The sequence below is a fragment of the Netta rufina genome (genome assembly GCF_964035555.1).
Source record: "Netta rufina genome assembly, chromosome: 9".
Lineage (NCBI taxonomy): Eukaryota > Metazoa > Chordata > Aves > Anseriformes > Anatidae > Netta > Netta rufina.
The window spans coordinates 18,253,223-18,265,744 of NC_140132.1; the positions used below are offsets into that span (position 1 = coordinate 18,253,223).

Here is a 12,522-nt window from a genome sequence, read left to right on the forward strand (position 1 = left end):
CTCCTCCAAGACCTTGTTAGCAGAAATGGCTCTCATGGCAGTGTTGGCAAGGCAAGCTTTAAGTTGAGTGGTTGGATCTTTTCATAGTGCACAGTGCAAGTAAGGTTTGTTTCCTTTTTTTTTTTTTTTTTTTTTTTTTTTTTTTTCCCAAGGGCCAAAGTGTGAAGATCTTTTTTAGACAACCTAACTTCTTTCAGCAGTTTACTGGCTTGTAAGGAAGAGTATCATCGTTGTGTTGTGTTGCACTAGGTTTTCATGTGTTAAATCATTCACTGGCTGGAGCCTTTGGTTTATCAAATATTGCTCAGCCATGACCTAGTGGTAAGACTTAGGAACTGGGATTTAGAAGATCTGGAGTTTGTAGTCATTTCTACCAAATTGTGTTGTATGACACTCTAAAATTATGTGAGTCTTTGTGCATAGATGTTTAGAAGACACTTAATATCCATGAGTAGAGAGCATTGCATGTTCCTGACTGTACTAGGAAGAGACCTTAGAGGAATGAAAGAGAGGTGAATAGAAATGAAATTGAATGACCATATGCACAATCACTCTGAAAATATAAGGTAATTATTCTTTTAATTGTTATTATATTGCTTTTCCCTTGCTCTGAAAAATATTTCTTATGTGAGACAAAGGGCTAGTATGCACTGATGAAGAGGGTCAGCATCAAAGGAGGAAGAAGTAAGTTCAGGAAGAAGAGTAAGGAAGTAAGAGTAAAGTAAGGAAGAAGAGTAAAAAGAAAAATACAGAGGAGTTATAGTAAAATGTTACAAAGAGAGAATATTACGAGCTAGGGCAGCCGTAAGATTATGGCTGCAAGGATAAGGCAGTAAGATTGGTAAACCACATCAACGTTCTGAAAACACAAAAAAAAAGAGTGGTTTTCAGATCCTCTGACTTGGGGAAATCAATCACAAAATGCAGATCTGCCAAGTGCAGGATAATGCTGTAATTCAGGGGAGTTCAGATCTGCATTTTTGGTTTGGGTTTCCTTCTCCTTTTTATCTGAAGTTGTGTCATTATGTGAGATGTCTTGTGTTTTGTCCAGTATTTCCATGTTCCAGACAGCAAGGCACACTTCAGAAGAGTTCATACCCGTAAGGTGTAGCCACTGTCACCTCAAAGACTTGCTGGCTCTGGTTACTTGAGGTTCCTGTGACAAACCTCCCCTACGCAACGGCCCATGTTTGCTGATTTCCCTTTGTTGTGCTGTTCAGTTATTAATCCGGCCTAAAGGAAACCACTTGGCAAATGGCCTCAACGTTTTGCAAAGTGTGGTCATTTCTGTAGGCAATGTTGTGACAAAAACTATGCCAGCACTGACTGGCTGCCAGCATAACTGGCTGTTCTGGCAGATTGGAAACAGTGAGAAGGTAATGGGGAAGTTACTGCAGTAACCTTGTGCTGCTTTTGACCCTTTTGTGTAAAGATTCATTACTGGCCCTGGCAGAAGATGGCATACTGAGCTCAGCTTACTGTGGTTTGGACCCATTGTGTCTGTTCATGGCCAGAACACATAAAAGGGAAAGTCTGAACAACAAAATGATGAGACTAACCGGGGGAAAACAAGATTGCCAAATGGATGCTTGAAGCATTGCTGAACTGTCTGCTTGAGGTAGATATCATGGAGAAGAAAATTTTGTATAGAAGCACCGTGGTGCGTTGGTGAAGGAAATGCTGATGCGTGGAGGAGAAGCCTCACCAGCCTCCACTCCATCAGTATGGAGAGCCCCAAGTCTCATACCAGAACTGGCACCAAATACAAAAACCCACACTTGCAGCACTTTGCATTTCCCCTCTCGCAGCATTAGCTGTCATGGCTCGTGGAGCCAAGCTCCAGTTCCTCGGAACTGGCACGGGGTCTCCAAGAGCTGCAAGAAGCAATGTAAATGTAACCAAATCCTACGAGTACAAAGTGAAGTTTTCTTTGCATTTTAATAAGGGCGGTCACAGCAGCCTACATTTGGAATAATTCTGTATTAATCATCACTGAGGGCAGAGCTTAACCTCTTATTTTAATTCAGCCTTAGGAGGCATAAATAAGGATATACTTGAACATGTGTGCTTATCAATATCAATTTACTGCTATCGATACGTGAGTAAGGAGCTGCATTAATGCTTACAGGAGTTACAGACTTTTTACAAAGGCAGAAGTACAGTTAAAAATGCACTGAGATTTTACAGAGCTAATATGGTTCCCTGATGTTTTGGCATAACAAACATTGCAGAAATTGCTGTTTGACCACTCATGCTAATTTCTGCTCCACTGGAAACAGACAGTGAATGTGACATTTATGAGGCAGAACTATGGAAAAAAACAGTGTAAAGAGAAATGTTGTGAGGATGACAAGTGTGAAAGAGAATTTTAAGATTCCTGAAACACAAATCTTCATAGTAATATAGTTTTGCAGAGCATATTTAAAACTGAAGTTTAAAATCACATGATATTTCTTTTACTCCAGTGCTGTTTGACACATAACCATGAAAAAAAAAAAAAAAAAAAAAGAAAAGAAAGAAAGAAAAAAGAAGATACAGTAAGAGAAAAGAAAGCTATTGGAATAGAAGAGTCTCTCTGAATCTTAGTCACTGACTGGAAACATCTAGGCGAAGATTCAGCAAAGATAGACACATGTTCTACAAAGAGCTTTCTGTGATATAATTCTTGACCTGCCCCAGGAAAATCTTCAATGAAAATAGAACGATTTATTTTTTACAGAAATCTTTCTTTGATATTTTAAAAAATCAAAATATGAAAATCACAAATATTTTTTAACAATCTGCAAAGTTTCAACAGAATATTTAAAACCAATTCTAATGCCATTTTCAGCTGAAGCTGTGTCCTGGTATAGTTAACTGTTCAAGGATCTTACTGAAACTGAGATCTGAAGGCTAGGAATAGCTTTACTCATGTCTCAAAGAAAATACTCACTTGAGTAATGCATCACATGGGCTTGGACTGTTTGCAGCAGAAGAGACTGAAATTTTAATCCTGAAATATTTGTAAGCAAGCAACTTTTTCTCCCAAGTGTTGCTGCTGTAGTTGGTAGGTGCAAGAGCCATGTTACTGTGCTTCTGGATGTGTAGATGCAATCTCCTAAGAGCTGTTCAATGATGAGAAAGCGTTTTGAAACATTACGTGCTCGCTGAAGCTAGCGGTTAGTCCATTAATACCTTTGATCTGTTTATGAACTATTTTGAGAAAAAATGTGGCTCACATCTCACAGTGAAATCTTAGAAAGTTGTGTGTTTATTCCCAAACAGCCTTTGGGAAAAGGCATGATTTGAATTGGAATAAACAAACAAAAAAAAAAACCTCTCTGGTGACTTCATTTTTCTGAGCTGATTTACACCCATAAGGAGAGGACATTCCCACAGCGAACTCACAGAAATGACAAACGTGAATTCTAAACTGTTTGTGTTTGGTTTGCAGTGTATTTCAGGCCAGTCATCACAGAACAAGCAGCTCAGTGTCTAAATAATCTGAAGTTCATCTGCAGACACACACCCCGCTCTAACCATCATCCTCATCTCTGTGTTTTGTAGCTGTACTTAGACTACTTGGTTGCTACAACATTAACTGGCTAAAACATTAAGTTTCCCTTCGGCAGCATTAAGATTGGCTCAATTGGAATTGCTTTGAAAATATGTTTATATAAACTCTTTTCTGTGCTTTTCACTTTGTAGAAAGTATCTCTCCTGGCTGTTTTAGGGAGCAACCTACCTTTTATTTACCCTTTTCCAGCTGCTGCTTTGCTTTGGACATCTTTTACCCTCAGTGCTTATTAACCTCTAATCCTGCCCTGCATTGCATCTATTCTCCCAGATCCAGAATCTAAGGAAAGAGAAGTTACCCGTCGCTTTTCCCTAGCCTCCTCCATCAGCACCACAGCTAACGCATCTGCTGTGACCAAAGGTACCGTCATGCTGCTTGCTTAGCTACCCTTCTCCCTCCCTGCTGACTGATTCATTTGCTGCCAAAAACTGTTCACAGAGTGAGTTATCAAGCTCAGTTTTTATAAATGCATGAGGTTGCAGTAGAAGAAGAATCAGGATGAGTATAACACCTCTAGGGAGGCAGGCCAAGACATCTGAACTTTGTGTCAAGGTGTGCTCCCATTTCTCAGCTTCAAGGAGTGGTGATGATTTCATTGGAAACTCTATTTGCTTTTGGCTGTTACGGGTTAGTTTTCCAACTTCTCCATGCATTTAATTTAGCCAAAATTCAACAGAAATTATTTTTCCATTTCCTTAAAGCTGCTTAGGAATTGTAGATTTCAAGAAAGATAGGTTGTGCTCTTTGAGTAGCAGTAATCAATAAGAAAGCTTGAAATCAAGCCAAAAATAGAGTAGCAATTAGTGCCAGTTTTAAGCATATTTAGTGTAATTACAGTTATGATTCGAATACTTTCAGAGTGGCAGGAAGTGAAAGCATGGTGGAGTTTATAAGGAGAAGGATGTGATGTGACCACTCTATATAAATACTTCTTTGCCAACCTCTTTAGACAATATTTCAGCATTACCACATGAAAATTACAGGCACAGCGTGGGAAAAGAGGTTCTTATAGTGTCCAGTCTTTGGCATCAGCTTCAGATATATATGGTCAATTATTAGGTAATGGGAAAACTGATAACCTACAAAATTACTCCCTAAGCTAGGGAATAGAAAGAAGCACATACATAGAAACAGAATGGGCAAACTAGGGTTGTTCTGTAGTGTGATTTACAAGAGGGTGTGTATGAATTACAGTGAAATTCAAACTTTGTTAAGGTTTCATGTAAAAGAAAAAAGTCGTAGGATCCTGTCTACCATTGGGCTGTTGGAATTTTCTTGGGAGGATGAGAAAACTACTTTTGTAATCATTTTAAAAGCTAGAAAACAAAACCAGTGCTTTCCAATTAAGCGTTTTATTTACAGCATATGCTTCAAAAAATGTTTAGCTTAGCTCCATCACATCATAAGCTCTCTACATGTGTAGTCAGGACACAGGAGAAGCACTGTCCGTGGAGCTGTGAAGGATGCCCTCCAATTCTGTGGGACTTAAGTGTTGGCTTTCTTCAGCCTTTCCCTGCCAGCCTTATACGAAGCTGAGATTGTGAGTCTCCCTGCATTAGTGCCATCTCCTGGACAAGCGTGAGATAAACCATCTGTGAATCCTGTTTGGAAGCAGATACATTTATTGTGTCTTAATGTCTTTTGCAAAAAGAGGCCCGTTTCCTATTCACACCACAGAAGTGTTTGTCTTCACCACTTAGAACTCAGGGGATGGTCATTTTTCTGGGCAACATGGAAAGTATTAGGCAGGTCATGGTTCTAGGTAATGGGCAAGCAAGTTTCTCTTTTAACAGTATTTACAGCCTTGTGACTCTGCAAACTTCACACAGGTCCCCTTGTTCCTGCAGTTAAAGTCAAGAGACATGAAATAAAGAGTGACCCAACTCCCTTGGGGTTTGAAGGTATGAGTATTTCCATCCTGCATGAAAACCTGTTTGGCAATCTTTTGATATTATTCACCCAATTCACATCTCATTGCTGCTGGTGGATGACACTGGACTCCATGTAGGCATTCAGGGTTTGGTGTCACTTTATCTGTTTAACTGTGATAAACAAAACATGTCACCTCTTTTCTTGTCACCTGCACTCATGCCATATTTATGAACTTTCACCTAGAGATGGGCCTAAATTAAAACCTCAATTATCTGCCTATTTTGGGAAGTAATGCTCTAGACTATGATCTGGATCTGGGTTTTTTTACCCAGCTTCTACCTCACCCTGTGGAGCGGGAGGAGAGTTTAGCAGCAGCGAGCCAAGGGGCTACTTTTCACCTTCATCTGCAGTCTGGCCACTTGCATCCCTCTTCCCTTGTTGGGCTTTGCACCTAATAAGAGGAGCAGGAGCCACATGCATGAAGATCACAAAAGAGGCTAGACTACATCAATATCCATTTAAGGTGCAGTGTTTCATTTCAGTCAAGCAGAATTTCCACCTGTTTGTTGCAGCAGGTTCATCGATTACTGTTTAATAAACAATACCAAAAAGTTAAACTGGGAAGTGATTCTCCAACTACTGGAAGATCGCCAGCTTCCAATGCCAACTTTTTCCCTTGCACAAGAATCTGCCAGAGCACATTGCTCTGTGGGACACAAGCAGTCAGGTACCCCCGTTGTAGGAGAGGGAGAAGAGAGACATAGGCTGAGGAATCCTTTCTTATAATTGTGTTGCTCTGCACAAAACCCTGGTAGAAAGGACATATGGCCAGGCCAGTGATGGAATTGTTAACACATCAGAGCTACCTGCTCTGTTGCTCCCAGGAGACAGCAAAAGAGGAGACTGAAACAAAGAGGCTGGAAGAAGTTCAGAGGCAGCAGATGAAATAGTGGTTTTGCTGTTTGCAGGATATTTCCTCATGCTTGTGACACCTGGCATTAAGTTTGGAATTAATCTGTCACTCAGCACCATTTTCCCAAACCACAGTGATTATAGCTCACTTTTCTCCATGATAGACACTTTTCTCAGCATATCACTTGGTTGCAGAGGCAGGAGGTATTTCAAGGTGCAAGTACTAGTGATAGGACTCCAGAGCTGAGTTGATCCTCACTGGTTAAAGAATATGGTCCTACTGCGTAAGAGCCCTTGCCAGACTGAGTTTCTTTAAGCAGAAAGCAATGAGCGTTGTCATCCCTTTACTGGAAGATGTTGCTGCTGTTGCCAGAGCTCTGACAGAGTTAACAATGTTAAGGATTTGATTTACTTAGATAAAAACTTCCCCCACAAAACCGCATTCTTCAAGAGTGCTGTCATTCAGTTCTGGCAGGGAAGAAGAGCCTCCCTGGTCTGTTTTCATTGCTGTATGGTTGAACATCAATCCCATATACCACCACCTACAGAATGATTTGAAAGCTGCAAGAAAAGTATGTTAAAAATGGGTGAGGAAGCTGTAGAGAAATAGAACACTGCACTGTACAGCAACTGCTTGCATTATTTCACATCGGTATTTGTTTGACTCATATGGCTGTTCTCTGTCATTCCCACGTTGTTCTTCTGAGGAATACTGCTGTAGTTTCACTCATTTGTGCTCATCAAATGTCTCCTCTTTTTATAACCATTGGATCCCAATCCACCTGTTTGTTTAAGAGACAACCAGTTGCAGAGGTGATACTGGAAGTCCCTTTGTACTGGTTGTCTGGTCACTGTTTCACCTTTAAGACAAAAAACTATACTTCCTGTCACAGATGCTTTTGAGAACACCATATTGGCCCAGACTAAATGTAATACTGGTTCCACCACGAGACCTGTACCTAGATCTGCTTCACAGACAGGTAAACAAAATTAAAACATTTATCATCATCTTGATTCAAGAGTGTAATGTAAGTTTACGACAACATTTATTCTCTTTAACTAAAAGATATTTTTCTTGTACAATGAACATTATTTTCCTTGAAAGCAATGAGAGAACAAGCTTGGATCAGTAGCAGTTATAGAAACAATGTCCCAGCATCTGGTTTCCTACAGTTCAGGCATAGCTGAAAATAATTCTTTGAACGGATGTCAGAGAGCTCAGAATTTGATCTGTGATATTTTATAGCTTGAATGAAGTATGTCTGAAGTTATTGTAGCAATTTGTGTGGAAGAGGAAGATTGATGCATGTATTTGTAAGAAATTCTTGCTGCCTAGCTTTCTGCCTTGGATATATCCTTTGAATAACAGTGGCAAAAGATCACTGATGCTTTGTCTAAGCGAGAAGATGTGTTGTGTTGTGTTTTGTTTTGTTTTGTTTTGTTTTCTTTCTGGTATTCATAGCTTGACTTGCAAATTTGAACTAAAATTGCTATAGCAGTTTAAATCTAAACACCATCAACATGTTCTTGTACATACAGACAGCTGGTTGTGTTTTGCTGGTGTTATTCTACTGATAGAGGATACAGGGTCCAGTTCTAAATTCTGTGGGCTCTGTAACTGAAATTGTCTCTTTTATCTTGGTGTGAACACTCACAATGCAGCACATGAACGCCACTTCAGAGACTAGTTTATACCTTGAAAAATGTCACCTGGGTGCCATAACCATACTTGCAGGGTTATGACTGAGGATGCTGGTCTGGTGGAAGACAGTCGCTGTCTCTTGTAACTGAATTGTAATGGTCAGGGCAGCCACAACCTCTGGGCAACAGGAGGAAGGAGAAGGGGCTGCAGAGCTGCACAACCACACGTTCCACACACTTATTTATTCTTAAATAAAGATTAAAATTACTTTTATTCTTTAATTATTCTTTAAATATTCCTTATATTTAATTTAAACAATTATTTAAATAATTATTAATAACCTACCACCAGAGGTCTGGTTGCCTTGCACCTTGTTTATTCTGTCCCTTCCCTGCATTTTCAGCCTACTCCAGGGCACAGTCTTTTAAGTTGCTCAGATGGTAATATTACCTTGGGGTGTGATGGAGATAAGTCAACCAAAATTCAGTGGCTTCGATTTGTAGATAAATATGTGGAGGTAAGCTAGAAAATGAATGAGCGTGGTTTTCTGAAAATCATTTTGGCAAAGTCATAATTTGCTACAGTACTTGCTATACAGAAATATTCCTGACCTTGTTTTTGTACCTCATGAACTGAAGAGATTTAGTGATGGTAAACACAGAAGGTATTGATGCACATGTGCATCATGGCCACACAGTCCACCCTCCTACAAATGACAGCAACTGGTACAGATGTTTTAGAGAGAGACTAATAGCTGCAGTGTAATTTTTATGTCAAAATCAGGGAAGAAGCTGTAAAAAGGTATGAGTAATTCAGTACGTGAAATAACAGGAAGTGAACCTGTGACATTTATTTTTAAAAGACTGAGTCTGAAAGCAGCTAATGACCAATAGCTAACTCTTTTTGGTTTATCTCTTTTGAAAAGGTTGGCCCAGCAGGCAACTGCCATCTCTAGACACATTTGAAGATTTCGAAGCCATCCCCTCCAGCATGGATGAACTCTCCAACTCTTCAGACATGGAGGAAGAGACCAACCCTAACAACGTAATTCCTTTTTCAAAATAAAGTACAACCTTTCACAGTACAACCTTTTCTTCTCTAAGGATCAAGATTTAGCCTACAAAGTTTGTGTTCATACCTGCCTTAAATTTATGGATGTGTGTCAAGACAGAAGATGGGAGTTTGATCTGGCATGTTAAGGAATTATTCTAAGGCTATTTTATTGATAAGGATCTGTACCGTTAAAAGCCACCCTTACTTGTAAGCTGTAGCTTTACCTTTATTGCTAAATTACAAAAGTGGGAGAAAACACTGAACCCTCTAAAAATATAATTCCAGACTTTTCCAGGTAACATAAGCTAGTGTCACAAAATCAGTTTCTGTATCAGAATAATGTCTGCTTGGTTAATTCTGAAGCCTGGATGCACAGCACAGTTCTTTCCTGAGTTTTAATAATGTTTAATCATGGGCATGATAAAAATAATAGAAAGTGACACAATTCCCCAGAAGAGAAATATCTGCTAGCTTGAAATGCTTGATTCAGTGTTCAACCAAACTCACTTCCTGTTGCACAATGTTCTTTCCTCCATAATGACTATAATTCTGGTGCATTTTTTCATTTATTTTAGGGGACCAATCTTTTTCGGGTAGAAGGAAGTTTTGACAGCTGTTTCCCAGATTCTCTTACACTTGAGGATGGAGATCTAGTGCAGTTTGTGCAGGAAGGAGAAAACGGACAATGGTAAGTACAGCAGAGAGACAATTTAACAGGTAGAATGTCTACAGTCTATTGGAAAAGATAGAAAATGTTCAGGAAAATGCCAAAGCACATTCAAACTCTGTCTGAATCCACTCACTCCATTGACCAAACTGTGAAAAGGCAGTGGTGAGCATGAGCATAGAAGCAGCTTTGTTTAATTCCACCTAGTTGACTTTCATCCCAAATGATTGTGACACGAGGCTTGAGAGGATGGGAGTTTGTATGAAGGGAAATAAAGGAGAATATTTGGACTTTTCACACCTAGCCAGGACAGCTGTCAAAGGCTGCATCCTTTGATAGGATACATCCGTAAAATCTCATTGCCTTCCACCAAGCTGCAGCAGCGAACCAGAGAGCACGTTTAGCTCCAAAGGCTTAGATATAAGGCTGTATCTCAGGCATGATTGATAAAGCGAGTGTTAGGAACAGACCTGGCAAGGTGTCTGAATTCTCCTTCCATGGCCAATTTGGAGGAAGATCTGATCTCCTTGAAGTGCCCATATGGTCAGACCCCTCACTCAGAAGTGGCATTCAGCTGAGATGAGAGCAAGTCCCACAGTGTGAAGCAGTTTTTAGTAGTGAACTAAAACCATGCACCCTGGATGATACTTTCAGGAGGGGAAATGGATGATTCAGTTTCTTTCAAATTCAGCTCTGAATTTGGTCCAGGGTCCGAAACACAGACCAAGGCCATTGCCTCCTTCTCACACAATCTGCTTACAAGTGAGCTTGTTCTGTGGTACTGAGTCACCATCTCAGGCTGCTGAGACTGGGGCAACAGATAACTGTAGGACTACCCTGGGTAAAACACATGCTTTACACCTACTTGGTAACCATTACCTGCTTAGTTTAGGAAATAGCTGTCTAACACACATCTCTAAGAAACACAGCTCAGGGAGAGAGAATGTAAGGAAATGCACTGACTGTTCTCTGAGTTACAGGTTAGTGAAGAAACTGGTCTCTGAGAAAAGTGAATGGGTTCCTTCCAGTATATTGCAGCCAGCAGAGGGGGACAGTAACAACATAATTAAGAACAGCAATGCAGGTAACAGAGGAAATGTTTTACTGGTATTTAAAATCTCTTCTCTCTCTGTGTGTGTGTGTGTGTACATCTGCTGAAAAAGGAAGTAACAAAAAGTACACTTCCTATATTAAAGTATTTAGCCTGAGTGTATGTCTGTGCTGCAGTCTCTGGTGACACAGCTGAGCTAGCCTGAAATTTGGTGCTTTGGGTGTCAGAGCTAGCTAGGCACAACAGCTTACCTTGGTCTAATTATTTTCCCCTTCTCAGAGGGAATTTGAATCTTCCACCAAATTCCTGTGGCTACCAGTACCTGGGCTAGCTACTTTACAGCTAATCCAAGTGTGTTACGTGGCTGGGTATGTTGTAACTGTGGCATAGCTTTCATCCTAACACAGGTACCATTTGGATTTAGATCAGCATCAGGGCTGTGATTCTGGTCTAGGTTTGAAAATGTTAAAATCTCATCAACTATTAATGCTTTCATGATATTTCACTACTGTCTACAAAGGCCGGAGAAAGGGCTGCTATGGTGAGATCTCACCCAAACAAACACTAAAAGTCATTCTTTCTCCTTCAGCTTTTGTTCTGATCTAACACCCAAACAGGTTGCACTGGAAAAGCTGTATCTCAACGACTCTGCAGATCAAAGGTTTAAAATTTTAGATTAAATTTTGCCCATCCATAAGCATAATTTACTAAAATGTGCCCTGTTTTTCTGTTGGTAACAGAACAAAGCAAAATCTGGCACAGCCACTCTCTGGGGACCTGCAATAGAGAGCTGCCAGCAGCTATTTATTCTGAGTTATTAGTTTCCTTTGTTGATGTTTTTGTTTGGTTTGTTTTTGTTGGTGGTGGTTTTGGTCAGTTCATTGAAGTGGAGAAAACCCTTCTTGAAAGTTAACAGGATTCTTTGCTGTGGTTTAAAGGGAGTTTGGTAATTGCTGCTCCTCCACCTGCACAACAGGTCAGTTCTGTCTGCAGCCTCAGTGCCTTAACTATGGCTCTGATTACGTTAGCATGTCTGATGCTTTAAAAGAAAACCCAAACCATGCACATTACAATTAATTACTTGCCAAAAGAGCCTCCCGTGCCTTTTTTTTTTTTTTTTTTTTTTTTAAGTGAAGGGAATAGGAGAACGGTAGAATTGTGATTGTTTTACTTATTTTTTTATTTTATTTCAGGCTTTTAACAATCAACCTCAAGACTGTAGATGGGAAATCCTTTAGACGTGTTGTAGTGACAATGCCCATGTCCTCCTTTTCAGACATGTACAATGATTCCTGCAGCACGGCTTCAGTAGAGTCAGACACCAAGGAGAGTGAGGTGGCCAAAAGCTTCCCAGCAGAACAGAGGGCTGGCAGCTGAATGGTAGGACCAGCCTTCCTCAGGACCCTATCCATCTCTTTATTTATTTTGGGTGGACACTGGATCAAAGTTGCCTTTCTCACAAGCTCTGAGCTTCATAATTCTCTGAAACTTCATCAGCATGAACAGATGAGAACTGCGAGGTCCACCTGGCAAGCTGGGAAAAACAAACCCAAAAGGAACATGAACATCCAGACAACATCAAAAACCACCATCAGTATTAGAGGAGAAAAATGCTTCTTGCATTGTTTATCAAACTGTTTCAGAAGATGTGGCCTAAATTAGGTCGACAGCAGAGCTGGAGAGTTACTATGCACGCACCTTTTGGCAACTTTGCTTGAACACCGAGTTACTGCAGAGGGACACATACATGGTTTTGAGTTCTTGCTCTA

At 40.2% G+C, this 12,522-nt stretch overlaps 1 protein-coding gene across 1 annotated transcript in view; it reads left to right on the plus strand.

Moving 5' to 3' along the window:
- Positions 1-12,130, plus strand: part of MCF2L2 (MCF.2 cell line derived transforming sequence-like 2) — a gene marked incomplete at both ends in the record, with an annotated part of 134,231 nt that extends 122,101 nt beyond the window's left edge. The window contains 7 exons of the mRNA XM_084292349.1: positions 3,827-3,916; positions 5,386-5,457; positions 7,234-7,320; positions 8,908-9,026; positions 9,611-9,723; positions 10,683-10,786; positions 12,030-12,130. Coding sequence (XP_084148475.1) covers positions 3,827-3,916; positions 5,386-5,457; positions 7,234-7,320; positions 8,908-9,026; positions 9,611-9,723; positions 10,683-10,786; positions 12,030-12,130 — 686 coding nt within the window. The remainder of the gene's footprint in view (positions 1-3,826; positions 3,917-5,385; positions 5,458-7,233; positions 7,321-8,907; positions 9,027-9,610; positions 9,724-10,682; positions 10,787-12,029) is intronic.
- Positions 12,131-12,522: the final 392 nt, after the last annotated feature.